At 38.7% G+C, this 19,833-nt stretch overlaps 1 protein-coding gene across 3 annotated transcripts in view; it reads left to right on the forward strand.

The window, feature by feature from the left end:
• Window positions 1-4,525: 4,525 nt before the first annotated feature.
• etv6 (ETS variant transcription factor 6) overlaps window positions 4,526-19,833 on the forward strand; it is a 41,935-nt gene continuing 26,627 nt past the window's right edge. Inside the window, exons 1-2 of one of the 3 annotated variants that reach the window (XM_084710818.1) lie at window positions 4,526-4,928; window positions 11,159-11,288. In XM_084710818.1, coding sequence (XP_084566944.1) covers window positions 4,899-4,928; window positions 11,159-11,288 — 160 coding nt within the window. In that variant the 5' untranslated portion in view covers window positions 4,526-4,898. The remainder of the gene's footprint in view (window positions 4,929-11,158; window positions 11,289-19,833) is intronic. The other 2 variants (XM_084710819.1, XM_084710820.1) reach the window with 2 other exon arrangements.

The following is a 19,833-nucleotide window of genomic DNA, read 5'->3' on the forward strand; positions in this document are numbered from 1 at the left end:
CTAAAACTGAAATTAAACATGATTTAATAATTTGAATACTCTATAATTTTAGGTTTCTGACCACCAGCGAGTAATGACTTCTCAATTTTCAAAGTGTCTGTAATCTGATTACTGTGTTTGTACAGTAGGTGTGTGAGATTACATTTGCCACTTTAATAATCCGATTACTGGGATCCCATCAATGCAGTGTGTTGGTCCCACCAGTTTAGAGCCCTCCTAACACAACATGGTTCCTTTTATTTTTGTGAAAACATTGAAATCCACTTCAATCCATTTCTAGTTATATTCTCATTGCTGTCAAAATGATAATTTATCTGAAAAATTGCTTAATTTAAACTGTAAAAAGGACCGACGTGAAAAAGAAGACTATTCAGTACCAATTTCCAGCTCAAATAGAACAAATTGGATATGAATACTTGTATGTAAATATATCAGTGCCTCTAAAGAATACCATCCTTGCCTTCCAAATACAAATCAGTCCCTCAAAGATTTTGTGGACTTTCTTTGGGACTGTTGCTGCTTAAAATACCTGATTTCATGGCAGCTTTTCAAAAAAAAAAAAAAAGGTTGTGATCCATGTTGCAGTGTTTTTAGATGTTTTTGTTGAAAATGAAATTGCAGGAGCAAGTTGAAATTGGAAAAAAGAAAAGGGAAATTGCATTTTTTTTGTAGAATTCAATTAAAACAAAGGCAACTTGTCCCAGGGAATAATAAAAATAATAATAATAAATGTGGACTTTGTTCTAAGTGTCCTCAGTAAGCAAAAATGCTCAGAATTAGAAAAATAAAAGCAAAATATGCTTTATTTGTGAATGAAGAAGTGCACCTTAGGGTATTTCACAAGAAGCAAGAGCTCAAACTCAGTCAAAACAGCAAGCACAAAATTTAAAAGCCCATAGGGCACTGATAAATGCCAACAACAATGACAAATCATGTGTTCTTTTCAGTACAGGTGACAAAATTAAAAATTAAAATACAACAAATAAAAATACAACACTGAGTTGGTTCTTTGAGATGTACATGTAGCTCATATGCATGGGGGACTGCTAGGATTGGTGAAAACTACCACGATTGGTCAAATTAGTGGAAAAGTTGCAGTGTTTGGATCAAGGTAATGATAAAAAAAAATTCTATTACATCTACTGTGAGTACATCATGAAAAAAACATTAAATGAAATAACATAAAACATCCAAGTCCAATTATTTACCAGGTCTCAGTCTGCAGCATCAGGATGAACATTCATCATCCCTCAGCTTCACTTGCAGCACATTTCCCATCAGGCTCGTCTCTTCCCGTCACCCTCTCCCTGAAGAGAATGTACATATGATCTATCCATGACTTTCTCTTCTTACACCATCTGCTGCCACCAGAATCCAGATTCACTGTCAAATCTGACCTGGAGGGTCACAGTGGCTCAATACACATTAGCAGTACATCTTCATGGTCCAGTAATCTGCGGTGCATACCAAATTATCAAGGTGTCCAGGCTGGGGACCTCTGTGGCACGTGAGATGCTTCCACACAGGGTATAAAGAGGAGTCACTGTGTGGTTTGATGTGATGAAAACCACGTGTATTCACCAGATCTCAACTAAGTCAAACAGCTGTGGGAGATTTCAGATGTTCTTTCTCCTCCACCATCATTAAAACACCAAATGACAGAATATCTTTTGTAAGAATAGCGATCATCCCTCCAGTAGAATTTCAGACTTCCATGCCAAGGAACACTGAACGAACTGTGAAGGGAAACTTGTGCAATTGTGTCTCTGTGGAAATGACCTCTAGGACTGATTGTGCAGCAACTCAGGCAGTATATTAACCAATTCTTTGGCCACTAGGGGGCAGTGGAACAAGGTGTAAATACAAACCTGACATTATCACCTTATCAACCTGACAAATGTAAATTATGGCTCCAATATAAATCCCATAAACACTTGACTAATATAAATCAACTATCTATTACTTCTGTGTAAAGCTCTGTGTTGGTCTCCACCACCTCTTAAGATAAATATCTGGGTATTTAGCTGCTTTTCCTGTCTGTTTTTGCTGCAAGGCAGGTATCATTCAATGTTTCTGTGCAAAGAACTGCACTCTGGTGCAGAAAATTGATGGGAGTGGTGAGAATAAACCAAAACAGACAAGTTAAAAACAGTAAAAACAACATTTCACATTGACATTTAATCTATTGTTCATAAAATATACTGATTACTGCAGCTTGAATGAATGTTTCTGCCAGTCGTACTTACTGAAATATTGTGCACTGATAGTAGCACAGTATGTAGATAAATGTATAGTTTGGACACAACAACCTTTAATTTTTTTTTATCCATCTGGGAACCTGCACCTAGCTGAAGGGCCACAGATGGTCCCCTGGACCTCACTTTGACAACCGCTATGTGCTTAATGCCTTTTTTCGTAGAGCTAATTGCCTCGTTCATTTTCAAGCTAGTGAAGAATTCTGCCAGTCTATTTCAGAGCACTGAGTCCTACAGTCACCATGACAACAAATATCTTTGTCTAGTTTACGTATTACGTCTCTTGAATGGAAGTCGACCTTTTCTTTTGTGTTACTTGGTTTGTAAATAATAAGCTGAGAACAGAAAACTGTATATAATGTCTCATTATTACCATGCCTGGTACTTACACCTTTACTCTTTTTATTCATAGAGTTTTCATTTCTGCTCATACTATATTCTCTGCAGTGACAATAAAGTTGAATCTCATCTATAGTTGTGATCTAATATGCAATATTTATTTATTCATATATGACAATTATTGAAATATGTATAAATGAATAATAAAGAAATTGATTCATATGTAGTTCTTATATATTCCTTTCAATCTCATCCTGATATAACGCAATGAGTTAAATGTAAGCATGGGGGAGACTGGAGGCAATTGCAACAGGGGCCAGTTGTAACAGACTGAATTCCTCCAATCAGAAAGAAGCTGAAGTGATGACACTTACTCTACACATACTCAGAATCCTCTGTGACAACACTGCCTATATAGGCACCTCGTTTGTGCGTGTTGACATACTTTTCTATTAGAAAGTGAACATATGTCACTAAATTTAATGAAATTACATTTACCACAAGAGTAGTTGCCTAGTCTTCTGCATAAATAGACCTTTGCTCTGAATGTATTCGTTCTAAAAGAATTTGAACCATATACAGGAAAAAAAAATCTCAATTTATTTGTTTCTAGCCATTCACAACTGTCCATACTTTGTCTGAAGTAAGCTCCCATGGGACACTTCGCCTCTTTATATCAAAAGATGTCTAGTGTATTTCAAGTAGTCTGTACCCTACTGTATGTGTTACTCTTGACATGGTATCATTACTCCTTTTTACAACATGTTTTCTTTCATTTCATTTATTTAATTATACGTGTGAGGATTTACACAGTGTATTGTTTTTTTGTGTTGAAAATTCTACAGATAAAAAGTACATTGCTCATTCTTGAATTGGGACAAAAACGTGTTTTTAGTGGGTTTTGATTTTCTCTCTTCAGTCACACTGGGAAAAGATCAAAATCTTGGCTATTAAACGTTGCAATTGGTCATTACATTTTTCATTAAATGTTACAGAGTTGACAAATGTTACATTTTTTCCATTTAACAACACAGCTGTGATGAGGAGCTATTTTATTTGTTAAAGTTGCTAAGAGTTCTCTTAATGCAAATCAAAATACACATTTTAAAGCATAATTCTTATTTAGCTTTGATTTAGGGGCTACTGAGTTGACATATTATGGTTGAGACACATTTGATAGCAATTTTATTTCATGAAATCCCATGAAAATAGAAAGTTTAGCTTGCCGCCTTTTTAAACCAGGAAGCGAGAAAGGGGAGTTTAGGCTATAGATAACCCTATTTATGTGAGATTAAATCATGTTTTTGCAAAAAATGTGACGTGTCGATGGAAATCTGGGTTATAACTTTAAAGGGCCAACTTTTTTTAATTAAAAAAAAAAAAAACAATTGTAAAACAACGATGATTTTAAAAGCACATTTTACACCTATGTTAGCAGTAGGTATTGTTAGTTTCAGCTAGATTTTGAAATTGGTTTTGAAGTTGTGAACTGGTGTCTGGAACAAGGTGTTTTCTGGCACAGAGCAAGTTTAGAAATTAGAAAAAGGCAAAATTAGTGCTAGTAATGAGTGTTTTAATCTTTTTTGTCCCAATTCTCAAGAATGAGTTATATATTGTAATACGTTAAATAGTTATATTCTAGTTATGTGAGTTATATGGAAGACAAGAGGTAAACATTTGTTGCTCTGCTTGTTTTGGCACTGCACACTGTCTTATTAAAGCATGGAGATTTAGCTTATTGTGTAACCACGTTAATCTTTGATTTTTTTTTTTAACATATAAACCCAGTCTGTCTGTCTGTCTGTCTGTCTGTCTGCTGTGTGCCTGTCTGTCAGCCTGTAGTTGTGTGTCTGCCTCTCGACCTGCTGCGATTTCCTGCTACGGGTTTCCCTTTAAAAGGGGGCAAGGCTCAATGCTGGGAATTCACGTCATTTCGCCGTTTTACACACATCCAGATCAATGAGAGAGAGAGAGAGAGACAGAGACAGAGAGACAGACAGAGAGAGAGACTCTTTAGCTCTTCCAGGAAGGGATTATTAACCAGCACGCTGCCGACATATGAAGGAAAACACACGCAGACAAAAGAAGTTTTCACGCCGACAGCCGCGCTATGGAGCCGGCCAGCAGATAAAAGAGAAAAAGCTGGCTACATGAAAAAAACCAACTTCTCCCACAAAAACAAGCCGAGCAGTCGGACTGCCGCTTCTTCTTCTGCTGCTGCTGTTTCTATAAGAGAGAAAGGGAGATAAAGAAGAGAGCACGACGGAAAAGTGGAAGGAGCAGGAGAGAAGTTGACGGGAGATAATGTCTGAATCCTCCTCCGCTGCGACCAAGGTAACACGGGCGGCTCATTTTCTCCTCTTTGTCTCCCCACAGTGTGCACACACTTTCCACTTGAAGGTTTTTAATCCCCTCACAGTGTAGCAGTGTGATATATCACCTCCTCTCTCAGACATCGGAGCCGTACGTTCAGTTGAGGCGCGTTTGTTTTGCTCGTCATCTGTTGCTCCACGCTTTTTTAGTTCGCCTCCGCTCCGCGCGCGCGGTGATGGGAAAGAAGAAGAAGAAGAAGTCGTGACCGTCTGTGACACGATAAACGTTTGATTTACCGCCCGAAAAAAAAAAAGAAAAAAAAAAAAGTGATCAAAGCCGGTGGGCGCTGTTACCTACACGCAACACGTTTATGACCGTGGGCAGCACACGGAGGATCGTCCGTGCGGAGGGATTCTCCCGCAGTCACAACAAAACATCAGGCAGAAAAGAGCAGCTGCAGCTGTTCAACTCAAACACATACAGCACATATGAGGGACAGTGTACAGAGACAGGACTGCTGCCACCGATCACAAACTGTCTCCTCTCATTTAGAGCTGAGACATTAGTCGACTGGCAGAAAATGAATGGAGATGTGGAAAACTGCTGCTTTTCTTTGTGCTGTATCATTGTAAATAGAATATTTTAGAGGTTGTCACCTGTGAGACTAAACAAGACATTTGAAGACATCAGCTTGGACTCCAGAATTTTTTTTTTTTACATGTTATAAACATATTATAAGACTAGAAAACTAGGGCTGCAACTAATTATTATTTTCTTAATTAATCACTGACTTTAATCTATAAAATAGAGCCAGACTGATATTGGCCTGTCACAGCTATATCGGTCTATATCGATATCAGCATAGTTGTCCAATTTTTTTTGACCATAATGCAAATTTAATAAAAGTTTTATAAGCAGCATTTTGTGTATATTTTCTTAAGAGTTCACTGTTTCACTGACCTAATGTCACAATAAAGTTTACTGCTGACCTGCCCTCATTTACATATCTTTGTCACAAGTGTTTGATTACCATATATACCACATATTTGAGGGATCATTGCTATATTGGCCAATATATTGATATTTTTACTTGCAAATATTATTTTAGCATAGGCCCCAAAACTGCAGTATCAGTAGGGCTCTAATAACGATTATATTATAATGGGATAGGAGTACAGCCACTGACGAACACTGTTTACTCTGCCTTAGAGCTGTAATGATTAGTCAATCAGCAGAAAATGAATGGACACCTCTTTTGATGATTGATTAATTGTCAGTTACTGAACAAAAATGCCAAACATTTCTTGTTCTAGCTTCCAGTTGTGATGTTTTGCTGATATTCATTTTATATCAATGTGAATAGGGTTGGTGTGTTGGCGAGAATGCAGCAATATGATACGTGTCACGATACAGTGGTTACGATTCAGTATACTGTGATACTACCTTGCAAATTTTGTACAGTCTCTTTAATCTTTTTCTTATTTTTTTGTCATTATTGTCATCTCATTTTAAATGTATTCAGCAAATGTCTGCATCAGACAAAACAATGTCAAATGAGGTGCAACTACTGCCATTGCTAGACTATCATGCACAATCACTACAAGTATCACAAATCATAATATCACAATACTCAAGTAAATCAATATTTTCTTACAGCCCTAATTGTCAATTTAATATTTTGGAGTGCTGGGTAGAGCTGCAATGAGTGGTCAATTAATCGATTAGTTGGCAACCCAGAAAAAGCGATCAACGCTGGTGATCAACGCTGGTGGGCGAACATGATGTTTCTTACACACAACACAACAGTACACAGAGAATCATCAATACATCACATCGTCAAAAGGATTTGCATGTAGTCACATACTGCCACAGACAAAAACACTTCCTGTGATTTAGAGCTGACATGGTTATCAGTTGATCAGCAGAAAATTAACAGACACCTCTTTTGATAATCAATTAATAGTTTTAGCAAAAATCCCAAACATTTTCTTCTTCCAGCTTCTAGATAAGATAATTTGCTGATTTTCTTCATTTTATCGTTGCAGACTGGATATGTCGCGGTAATCAGCTGTCAGACTAGACATGCAACTAAAATATGCTTTATTTTATATAAAAAGATATCAGACAACATACACACTGATACAGATATAGCTGTGCTAGGTCAATATCGGGCTGATAATATTAGCAGACTGTCTGGCTCTAAAAATCATTAATGATTAGCAAAATTTATTGACAACTAATGAAATCATCGTTGTAGTTCTATCGGAAACAAAAATCAACACATTAATCGATAAGGAAATGAACCGTCAGTCGCAGCCTTACTTTTTAAAATGTAATTATTAAATGAGTATTTTTGGCTTTTATGTCCGCGGGTCAGACTGTAAACAAGCTGAAGGCTCTCGTGTGCTCGTGATGTGTCATGTTTGACATGCAGTAATCTCAATTATCAGTCATTCATTAATCAGTGATAAAAATAATCCAGAGTTGCAGATCCGTGAAAAGGAAGAGAGATGGAGGTCAATAACGAGTCCCGGTTCGAATTCAGGCTGAAAAATTAGGCGATTAATATACAATGTTTATAATGGAATTATTGTTTGTTTCATAATGAAGCAAAACAGGCAAATATTCACAGTTTCTGGCTTCTTAAATGTGAAGATTTGGTTCTTTTGTGTGTTTTCTGCTGGTTTCAGTTGAATGTCTTTGGATTATGGACTGTTGGTCAGACAGAACAGGCCATTTAAAGATGTCACCTTGGGTTCTCAGCATTTTAAAATATATATTTTTTTGTCTATAAATCGACAGGTTAATGGTTCATATATTTGTTCGTTTCAGCCCTAATGGCACCATTAAAGAAATATTATTTGGGATGTCAAGGTCAGCCTGAAAGAACCGAAAAACTCTGCAAGCTGCTCAGCGACAGAAAGTGAAATATGGTGTTGTGTTTATGAGGGATGTCTTCTCATTACTGAGTCTGATGTCAGCGCTCGAGTGCAGTTGCATGCTGAAGAGCGATCAGCACTTCACTCTGAGAAGTTTTCCACCGCGGCCGGACTCCCCCTCACCCTCAGAACTGCTCTGTCCCAAATCCCTTTGCCTTTTCTGCAGCGTCTTGCCGCCAACCTGACCTTTTTTCCGGACAACCGAATTGTTAGAAAGTGGACGTCAAGCCGCGGTAGAGAAGCCTCCGTCTGTGAGAGGAGGAAATAAAAGACTTAAAGATTATTGCTCGGCTTCCACAGGAAATTCCTGGTGCATACGGTTGGTGTGCAGCAGGTCTCGGAGTGGCTGGGTGGTGACAGCAGGCTGAAAGTGGAGGGAGAAACAGCAAAAACTAAAGCTTCATTTCCTCAAGAAACTAAAGTGACTTCATGCTCTGCCCTCATTTGCAGGAAAGAAAACCAGTCAACAGAGAATGACCGCAAACTGGAAAATCTCATACCTTAACCTAGATTCAATTAGTGTGCTTCACAATAGCGAGTGTCTAAAATCTGAGAAGAGAGCTGCAACTAACGACTGTATTTATTACAGAAAAATATGCTCATTATGTTCTGAAGAATTGACTATACATTTAGTCTCAGACAGTGGTGTAAATGTAGTGAAAAATGCCCATCACAGTGTCCCAGAACCCAAAATGATATCTTCAGATAGCTGGTTTTATCTGACCAACAGTTCAAGAACCAAATATATCTCATTTAAACTAATATAAAACAAAGAAATAAAGTAAATCTTCACATTTGGGGCACTAAATGACTTAAATGATTGATTAGTTATCAAAAAATCTGATCTGATTTCACACAGAAGCACTTCTCAGTTGAGGGTTTATGTTCGTCAAAACATCCGAATGCTCAGTTTTAATTTCCGTCAGTTCAGATGCAGATTATTGTACTTGCTTATGCTTTTTGCTTTTGAGCCTGGAGATGTAACTGGCATTGTTTCAGGTGTTTCTGTTGCCAAGAAAATTGGGAAACTGGATATAATAAAGTATTACAATTACTACTTGTTGTTACTACCACATCGCGCCTGTACTGAGTCATTCAGAAAAGGGGAAAGGAACCAAAATAGAGATTACGGTATATATTTTTCCAAAGGTTTTGGTCTCTTAAATTCACCACCTGAAAGAAACAGCTTACAAAATACTTATTCAAGTCATCACGGTACTTTAAATGATAAGTTTTCCATCACAAGATTAAAAATGAACGTTATTGTAATCACTATTCTTTTAATCTAGAGCTGCAACCAGCCAACCAGTCTGTAATTAAATAATGAGACTCTTTACAGTCGCGCCTTGAAAATCTTGGACAAAAAGCAAATAAAGTACTACCGCTGCCACATCTTAAGTAAATACAAGTTTTTAAATTTTGCAAACTACATGTAAATCTTGTGTTTAGATGTTGAATTGAACTTGTTCCTCAACTGCGGCTTTTGTAAAGTTCCATTCTGTAAAACATATTTTTCTGTAAAAGGAGCGACTGTGCTTAGTTTAACTTAGTTTAATGGTATTTTGTTGTATCAACTTACAATCTTTTTTTTTTATCTCACTGTTCCAATCTCTTATTTTCATAAAAGCCCCTCTAGGGACGGATGCAAATTAGCATTTGCTATTGGATAGCTGCCTTCCAGCCTGTCCATGTATACTCTGTCTCTATCAAATAAACCATAAACAAATAATAATAATTAGTTTTAGTTAATCTGCTGATTATTCAGTTCAGATAATCAGTTGATCGTTTTTTAAATTGATTCATCAACTGAGTCAATAAAAAGTCAGAAAACCGTGAAAAAATATCTTTCACAGTTTCCAAGAGCTGAGGGTGACGTCTGTTTGTTTTGTTTTTTTTGTTTGACAGAGTCTCATACACAGAGATATTCAGGTTAATAGACATCAAAGTAAAGAAGCAAATTCTCACATTTTAGAAGCTGGAATCAGCAAATGTTTGACATTCTCACTTGAAAAATAAAAATTGGACAGATCAAAATGGTTGCTGCCAATTTTCTGCCAATCAATTAATTGATTTAATGACAAATCTGTTCAGCTCTAGATTAGTCAAACAAGCCATCAGTCCATCAAAAAAACAAAAAACAAAGCACACACACACACACACACAAAAATAAACAATGAAATCAAACTGTGGTTTGTCCAGCAAAACAAACAAACAAAAAAACAAACAAAAACAAATTGAGCTTTGTCTCTTTGTCATATCATTGTAAATGTAATATTCAGTTGTGGGGCTGCAACTAATGATCATTGTCATGATCAATTAATCTGCCAATTATCTTCACGATTAATTGATGAATGGTTTAGTCTATAAAATGTCAAATAGTCAAAAATGCTCATCACAGTTTCTTAGAGCCTAAAGTGTTGTCTTCAACCAGCAACCCAAAATCCAAAGACTCTTCATTCACTGTCATACAGGACAAAGAAAAGCAACAACTCCTCACATTTATGAAGCTGAAACCAGCAAATGTTTGATATTTTAGCTTGAAAAGTGACTGAAATAATTATGAAAATAGTTGGCAATTCTTTTTCCTTTTCTTTTTTTTTTATTGACAAATTGATTAATCAGTGAATCACTGCAGCTCTACACCATTGGTTTGTTAGGTTGGTAACCAGACGTTTTTGCTGCAAAGATTGTGTCAATTCATGCTGAAACGATAAGTAGCTTTATTGATGAGCTGATTGAACTAATAAAAAAGAACTTGACTATAGATTAAATGATTAACTTTGAGTTATCGAGTAAAGATGTCAAACGTTTGCTGGTTCCAGCTTCCCAAAGGTGTTGTTTTCTGTTTGTTTGTTTGGACTGTTGGTTGTAAAACTTAATGGCATAACCTCAAGCTCTTGGAAATTGTGATGAAACGTTTTACTATTTTTGGACATTTTATATAGACAAACAACTGATGCTGATGAAAATCCAGCTGTGTCGTTCCTGAGCCACTAATGCATCTTAAAGACACTGAGATTCCCAGCTTTAAGTGCAGACTGTTGATGACTGTAAAAAGCAACACGTGCTACAGCATGTATGGCATCCTGCATGTTTGGTCTGCAGAATGTGTCTTCACACCATGACAGGCCTGATGTGTATCAGTTTATGAGAAGCACACACTCCTTCTGTGCACAGAGATGAGGCCGAGGCTAGCCGATGTGGTGGGTGCACGGCGAGGTGAGGCGAGTTGGCGTGGGGCTGTTTGGGTTCAGGGCCGGTGCGTCGTGGAGCTTTGTGAGCCATGCTTTGTGTCTCTGTGTCTATTCATAGCAGGAGAGGAGCTCTTTCAGTCCTTCCGCGAACCCGCTGCCAAACTCCACTTCCTCCCCCGTCCATGCTCCCGCCGCGAGGCCAGCCAGCCGAATGGAGGACGAGCCTGCCAGGCTGCCTGCGCACCTGCGTGAGTCACACACACTCACACACACACACACACACACACACACGCCCAGATGAGCAGTGACTCCCACACACATTGATCAGTCGGTCATTTGGACAGGACAGATTGATTTTTGACAGTGTTTTTAGCATCTTGCACATTCAGTGTGGTCACAATTTATTTTACTGTACGCTAATAAGACATAACAAGTCACAGTTTGTATCAAATGAGACAAAACTAGACATAATGGTCTTAATTGGACAGTAAGCAAACACAGCTATACCTTTATTAGACACCATACACCTAATGGTACACTAATAAGATAATAAGAAAAAACTATAAATATGTTCTTGATCAGACAGTATTATACCATTTTATTACAGTGTAATTAAGGACCCATACAGCAGAACTGTACTGCAAATTAAAATGTATTATCTCTCATTATTAGACTCTTATTAGACTTTATTTGAGGGTAATTTGAGACACATTACAACAGAAAACTGCACTGTAAACTTATGTAAAATCACAAATCTGCTACTTCTCCCATTTAAAAACAATATGTGAACCAGATCTTTCAACTTAAGACCAGAACTGTAGAGGCGGAGGAGTATTTTATCTGTGCGTGACTGCACTGACTTATTATAATACTGTTCTGTATTTGATCAAAGAGGTAAGCGTCAGTCTTGGCTACTTTGCCAGTTGTGTACGGGAGCAGCCAAAAAAGGTGTGTCAAATGTAGCAGGTACATGATCTCACTTTAAGTTTTGTACAGTTCTGTTGTAATGTTTCCTTAATAACCCTCTAATAAAGTTTAGGAAGAGTCTAACAGTGGGAATTTATACACTTTAGTTTGCAGTACAGTTCTTTTGTTGTGTCCCTTGTTTTTGTCTCATTTGATACAAAGTAGAGCTTGTTAAGGCTTATTCGTGTACTGTTAGGTGTTTGGTGTCTGATCAGGGTATAACTGCTATCTAGTAAAATAGTGTACTCTAAAATAAATATTTGTGTTTGGTAGAAGTGGTAATCTGGGAAGTCAGATTTATATTTGTCTCATCCCAGCAGTCACCTGTCAATCAAACCATGTGGGCGGGACTGTGACATGGATTTTCTGTAGATCCAGTTTGAGCTTCTGCAGGTGGTGATATCAGAGAGCAGCAAACAGAAGCTGTCGACAGTCTTATCAGAGTCAGAAGAGCCAGCATGAATAAATAAAAACGTTGCGAGATATCACTTTAATAGTTAAAACCCATCACATCCGATTATGACAACACACACACACACACACACACGCGCACATACATCATTATCGCTGCTTGAGTGCCGGCCCAGTCATGCTGGACCTCTCAGCTGGGAGGCGTTGAGGCAGATCCGGGGGTCAGGCACCTGAACCGTACACGCATGCACTGGACCAGAACTGACAGACCTGCCGCACTGAAATAACCACCAGTTACTCAGCAGTCAGGTATAGATAATATGGAGCGGAGAACACACAGGGGCTGGCAATGATTGGTGAAGAAAGGATGACAACGTGATGAAGAAGAGAAAGGGTTGAGGAAATGGAGACTCCTACAGATTTCAGCAGGATTAAGACATAATCCCAACCACGTAAGAAAAAAACCCTCAAAATTTAAGTGTAGGATGGATGCAGCACGTCACAGTTGGAAAGACAAACAGAAAATTATTGCTGGACTGACCCTAATATTCATTGATATGTACAATATATCTCCTCAGGATCGTGTTTTAATTTAGTCCATTCTATAACAAAGATCTTTGCTTTACATTTTTTCTCTCCATTGAATCAGTCATCCTTGAACCTCCTTGAAAGCACCGGCAAGATGAATTAGTCTCTGCTTTCAGCAGCATTAAGAATAATTGAATGTTTGGGAAAATAAAGGCAGTGAGATGTTCACTGCTGAGGAATAAAATTAGGTCCAAATCACTTTTTGTATTTAATTCAAAAAGGTTGGCTGCATGATATCAAACCGGTGCATAATCTTGTGTAGTGGCAGAACCTGTATTTTAGACTTTTTTTTCCAACACTGGGTAGGTTATCAGAAAAACTGAGACTACATAACTTTTAAAAGAACTGATATGAGATAGTTTTCATCCCATCATGCAAGTTAAATTTATAACCAATAAACTGCAGCCTTGCAGTGCACTGAGAGGTTCTAGTGTATATAATATTATTAGCTAATATTAGCAAACATAAGATATTGGCTGACTCCTTTATACTTATACTACTGTTCCACTGTGTTTAAGCATTTACCCTTTCTCACCTTTCAGATAGGACATGCTGTCATCAGGTAAAATGGCAATTCAGTCTGACTATCAGGCTAAAATTAGTAGTAGTAGTTTTGTTTATATTGCACATTAAGATGCATGGGCACATGTATGCAATTCACATCCTGCTGTTAGTTTTACCCTTCAGTTGGTGGGGGTAATGCACTACAAAATGTTGCAGTGTGCCAGCAAAGGCAGTGAAGAAGAAGCTAGCAAGCAAACATAAACAATGCAGGATTTTAAATATTAAAAAAAAAACAGCTTTGCCAATTTTTTGAGGAAGGAAATACATTCAGCACCTTTCTCAGACACAAGATGCCTTTTCATGAGTAACACTGAATGTAAACATAACTGTTTGTTTACAAAAAAAAACCTCCTACAGGGTACCTTTAATATTAGGTATACTTGATGTAAAAGGCTGAAACACTAGTGTCAAAGTCCAGATGAAACAGCGTTTCCAGAGCTTCCAGATCAATCATGTCCGAGTGAAATAGGATAGAGAGGTGGAACGTAACGTTGAGAGGAATCTGAACATTGAAAAGTGGGCGAGTCATAATCTGACGTACCCTGCTGTTGCTAGGTAGCTAACCAATGAATCCTAGCTCTGTGCTGCTGACAGCAGAAGATAGATTGATGCTTCTTTTAAATTGTTTGGTTTTAGTCCATGTAAGCATGTTATATTTTATCTTACAGGAGGAAAAAGTGGTTGGATTTTCTTGTAAGAATACAAAGAAATAAGGGGTTAAAATCCTTTTTCATCTCATGTTAAACTGGTATGAACACCAGAGAGGAAAAGAACAGACACGTATGATTAACTTAAGCTAGAGTATCTGGAAATTAGAGGTGAGAGCAGTAAACAAGCTAATTGAAAGTTGTGGCTTTTGTTTAGAAGCACTGACTGCCTATTAATTGGCTGCTTTGAATTAGAACAAACCAAAGTTTTCCACTTTGCTTCAGACCAGTGAAAACCAGCTGTAGGCCTCAGAATGACCTGGACTGGTCAGCACTTGACAGACCACCTGAACTCTCCGGTGTTAACTGAACCAAGAGGGGAAGCAAACAGCGTTCAGGTGAGGCAGTCAAGGAAATATGTTTTGAGAAGGTGTAAGTAAATGAAATGAGGCAACACTGTGACACTTATGGCTCTCCTGGGCCTCGGCTGCATTGGCTCACTGTTGCTTAAACCAATCATAGAGCAGGCGGGGCTGGAGCTGTGCCAAGAGATAGGCTCGATGTTCAAAGAGTAACCCTGAGCTCCTTTGTCCATGCGTCCGTCAATATTTAACCAGTTTATTTATTTTTTTTCTACCAAGTGTGAAGTTCAGGGCTTTCGTGGGGGCGCTGGGCCGGGCTGGCGGGCGGCTGCACAGGCTCAGGCTGGATGAGACGCACAGGAAACTCCCTCAGCCCACTTCCTCTTTTGCATTGTTGCAGAAAAAGGAAGAACGCTCAACAGGTCCGCATTGAGTTTCCTGTCGAGTAAACCGATGGGTCAGTTCACATCCGCAGACATGTGGAAGTCCTGCTTTGTTTTAATCAGATTTCTAACACAGTTCCCCCACGCAGACATGGCTCTCGCACATCTGCAGGTCAGGAAAATGTCTCTTTTCTTTCTCCTCTGTGTTTAGTTTACGGCTGCTGCTGGTCGGGATCCAGTGTCCTCCCTCAGACAGCCAGCAACACGTCTTTGTCAGCCCGCGTACGGTCTGAAACACCTCTGCACGTCCTTTCTCCTCCCGCCTATCTAAACACACATGTGCTGGAAAACAAGCCGTCCATTAACCCCCACACTCAGAGGGAGTTCTGTCCTGGGGGGGGTGGGTGGTGGTGGGGGAGGAAGAGAGCAGCAGGAGAAGGAGGAGGAGGAGGAGGAGGTGGAGGGAGGAGGGGGGGAAAGACAGAAAGAAAAAGAATGAGGGAGGAAATTGCAGTGTGGGCAGAAATCCGCCTTCTCCATTTCCTGGGGAGGAAGTGGATTAGATCGGGGAGAGTTGCAGCCTGCTCCTCACACTAAAGAATGCTACCAGGCTCGATTTTAACCCTTTCAGCCAGACATCACTGAAACTGCAAACCCCAGCCTCATAAAAATATGTGGAATAAATTCTTTTCTAATCACTTGAGGAAAAAAAAATCTGTTCTCATTAACTTCCTTTCACTTTCTGCTTAGATCCTTTGCTTCTTCTTATTCTGTCTTCTTTTGTCATCTCTTTTGTGTTTCAGTGGATTTTTCGTATTGTGCTCCCAGTCTGTTGTTCTGTGAAGAACTAAATCTTCAGTGAAATAATTGTAATCATTCTTGTCATTCATTAGAACAGACATTTCAGTCTAAACGCCTCTGATTTGTTCATTCAAATCACCAAATGCAGTACATTTATTCAAGATAAAGGTAAGAGTTAAGATTAAATCGTTCAGAAGAAATCTTTTGTTCCCACAAAGCTAAATATCCAAGTAAATGCATACATGTTATAAATATAGTATATGTAGATACAATGAAAAACTATGCAGATACGTACATAAATAGATTTAAATAAAGGTAAATTTAAAAAAATCTGAATGTGGGGGGTGCAGTGATTGAATTTAAATGCAGGGTGCCGGTCACAATGTTTGAAATTATAAGCAGTAAAACCAACTATACAGAAAGGTGCACTACATGATTATTGTGGCCTGGAAAGTTCATGGTATTATCATGATATTACCAAGCTATCTATACAACATTTAGATTTTTTGAATTATTTTGAAAAACAAAAATAATGCTATAGTCAAATTATTCTTTAACTTCTTTGTTTTTTGTGTGAGTGTTAATTGTGTGAGTCTGCAGCCACGACTGTAAGTGATTTAAGAGCCAGTATGTTCAAGAGGTGCTGGATTATTATCATATATGTATTATTTACATGATATTAATGTTTTATTTAATATTTCATCAGTACATCTAGTTTATAAAGAAAACAACATGTTAAGTGACATTAAAGTCACAGCTAAATTCCATTTCAAGAGTACTGTACTTCCACATTGTGATGCTGAATCAAGATGTGGGGGTGCAAACATGAAACAATAAAACATTGTCATTGACAGTAGCTGAATAATGAATAATATTTCCATTGTGTAATATTTAATAAGCGACAATAACAACCTCAGACAGCTCCGGATTCTGACTAGTTAAGATAAAACAACTGAGGTCTGTGCCTGCTAGTCAGTTTTGTCAGTTAGTAATCAGGCTATGGAGCCTGGAGAATACACTTCCCAGAGTCTGTGCTAGTTGCCTGGTAACCTCACGGTAAAAACAAGACTTCAGCAAGAAATAGCTGAGCACCCAATTAATACCAGAAAATGTCATTTTTACACTTTTTGTTGAAATGAAACAAAAAAAGAAGTAACGTGTTAATTACAGAGCCATGCTTGCCATTTCCCTTTGCTTCTAGTCTTAATGCTAAGCTAAGCTAACTGTCTCCTGACTGTATCTTCATATTTACTGTACAGATATGAGAGTGTCACTGATCTTCTCGTCTAGCGCAGAAGCCACGCTGGCTGCGTGCACGCGAGCGTGACGGTTACCTCGTTGAACTGCTCTGGCTCACATACCCATGAGGCCACACAGGCAGCGTTTCTGCCGCGGCGCTGCTACTGCAAAACCTGTCTTTATACCTTGAATTTACCGGAGAGTTTTGAAGAAAAGAAAAGTGCTATAACCAGAAAGCAATGTGATTTTTTTTCTCATGCAGAGAGAGAGTGAGGGAGGGAGAAAGAAAAAGAGTGCACCAGAAAAATACTGCCCGGCATCCATTATACAGATACATTCTATATATAGATATATATAGATATAGACACTGAATCTGGAGTTGCTGGTATGATGTTGATATTACTGTCAACAGGTCGTCTTCACTGTGTATTTTCACTGAGAGTTGCGTGTGCCACACACACACACAAAAAGAAAGAAAGTGAGACGTAATACCTCTAGCCGAAGCGTGGCTGTATGGCCGCTACAACCTGTGAACAAAATGAAAAGCAAGACGTTCTGCTACGCACTGTTCACACATCTGTAAGAATGGTTTCCCAGAATGATGATCTCTTCCTTTATTCTGTTTCTCTATTTCCTTGAGTGCAACATTTTTAAGAAAACGATTTGAACAAAGAGCGTGGACTTTTCATAGTTTCATTTAGGCACACATCAACTTTACAGCTTAAGTGGAAAAAAAAGATAGATAGAGCCAACACATGAATAACACATTTATAATAAAATGTTTTTTTTATTCCAGTGTGGCTTAAAAAAAAAAAAAAAAACTCCCACGTTAAATGGGTCATTAAAGGAATCATCCGGCAGCATTAGGACTCAACAGTAAGTCTTTCCAGCTTGTCAAATGTCATGTTGCGCGAGTAAATCTGGCAACTCTCTTGCCTGGCGGGGCATGTTGTAAAAAATAATTAAATATATATTTTGACAGTTGATTAATTGTTACAGTATTTATTTTTGTGCAAATGGCAAAGCCTCTCAAATATGGAGATTTACTGCTTTACTGCCCATTTATTATCATATTAAACTGAATATCTTTGGGTTTTAGACGAGGCATTTAAGGACATCATCTTTGACATTATTGACTATTTTCTAACGTTTTATAAACATTGCAGCCCTGCATTAAACATGGCAATTTTTTGTTCTTATTTGGTAACCGCTAATAAATAAAACAATCCGTACAGGGGCACGTAAAAATTGTCCTTGGGTACCTAGTTTTCGGATCCACTTGGCAAGTGAAAACAAAAAATATTTAGGTTTAACCATGATTATTAGTCTGTCAGTAGACAAATGAAGAGCTTTAAACAGCTAGCGGAGGACTGCTGTCAACTACTCGTAACGTTTTACTTGTTGATCTGTGCCGAGACAGGTACCGAAAGGCCTGGGAGGTTTTTCGCTGCCACTCGCAATAAAGCAGCGCTGACATTAACCAGTGAACTGGATTTGTCGGGTTTTAATCCAGTCGCAAACCAGGCAACGTCGCTCGACATGGCGCCCACGTACATGGGAGCATGACGCAACAACAGGGAGCTCGTCAGCGACTGGGAAAACACTGAATTATTTAAAGTCCTAAAACACAAGGCGCTCCAGCATTATTTTACAATAAACATGCAGGAAATACAAAGAACAGTGGCTGCGGGAGTAGAAATATCTCACTGGATGATTAAAAAATCTATGTCCATGGAAACAAGACTGGCTGGTTTCCTTGGTGCATGTGTGTGTGTGTGTGTGTGTGTGTGTGTGTGTGTGCGCGCTCACAGCTGGGTTTGCACTATGCATGCTTGTACGAGTGGGTGGATGACTGTGAGTGAATCTTGTGTCTTTGTGCAAGGCTCGCCAGAGGTAGAGTAGGTGTATACTGTGTGTGTGTGTGTGCGTGTGTCTATGAGTAAGTTTGTGTGTGTGTGTTACCGTACATGACTGCAAACCCGCTCACCAGCTTCCTTTGGACTCTTTCTTTGTGGTATATTACCCATTTTTCTGTGTGGGGGAATTGGTGTTATAAAGCGTGTGTGTGTGTTGTATGTCCTGTGTGTGTGTGTGTGTGTGTGTTTGGTCTTTCTGAGGGGAAATTTCCTGCCCCTGGAAGCAGCTCTTGTCCTCAGGAATTTCCTGAGTGGGCAGACGGCGCTTCCTGAATAAATGTTGTTGTTGTTGTTGTGTATGTGTGTGTGTGTGTGTGTGTGTGTGTGTGTGCGTGCATGTGTGTGTGTGTTTTAACTGGCTCTCTTTTCTCCTCTGAAAGGGAAACTGTTCTCACATGCCAGCGAGCGAGCTGAGCGCAGCCCCCTTCTCTTCCTGTTCGCGACACACTCCACATGGCGTTTCTGACAGAGGGGGTTTGCTTTATTCTGAATGTCACAATGAACACACACTGTTATTAGTGATTGATGGCGCGTTGGTTTCAAGATTTAACAGGAAAAGTAACAAAAGCACAAATGCTCTTTCTCTTGATAAATAACCAGTTCATAAAATCTTTTCCATTAGCTCTTCAAGCAGTTGGTTTGGTACTTTCTGCCACACAGGACGTGATGTGTTTTCTATCTCCGGTATGTGTGGAAGAGAAAAAAAGAAGAAATGCGGGGTATTCAGCAGACCAGCAGACAGAGATGTGAACTTAAGGCAGACGGCGGAAAACACTGCTTTTAAGGGACACTCCCGAGATTTAGTCTTGCACTTTCATGAAGTTGAGGAACGTGCAAGAGAGAGATTAAAAATGCTCAAAACTAAATCACCATGGGGAGATACACTAACTTCAAGTTCAGAGGTGAAAAATCAGGA

Source organism: Lutjanus erythropterus, chromosome 22 (genome assembly GCF_056507025.1).
Source record: "Lutjanus erythropterus isolate fLutEry1 chromosome 22, fLutEry1.hap2, whole genome shotgun sequence".
NCBI classification, from domain to species: domain Eukaryota; kingdom Metazoa; phylum Chordata; class Actinopteri; order Lutjaniformes; family Lutjanidae; genus Lutjanus; species Lutjanus erythropterus.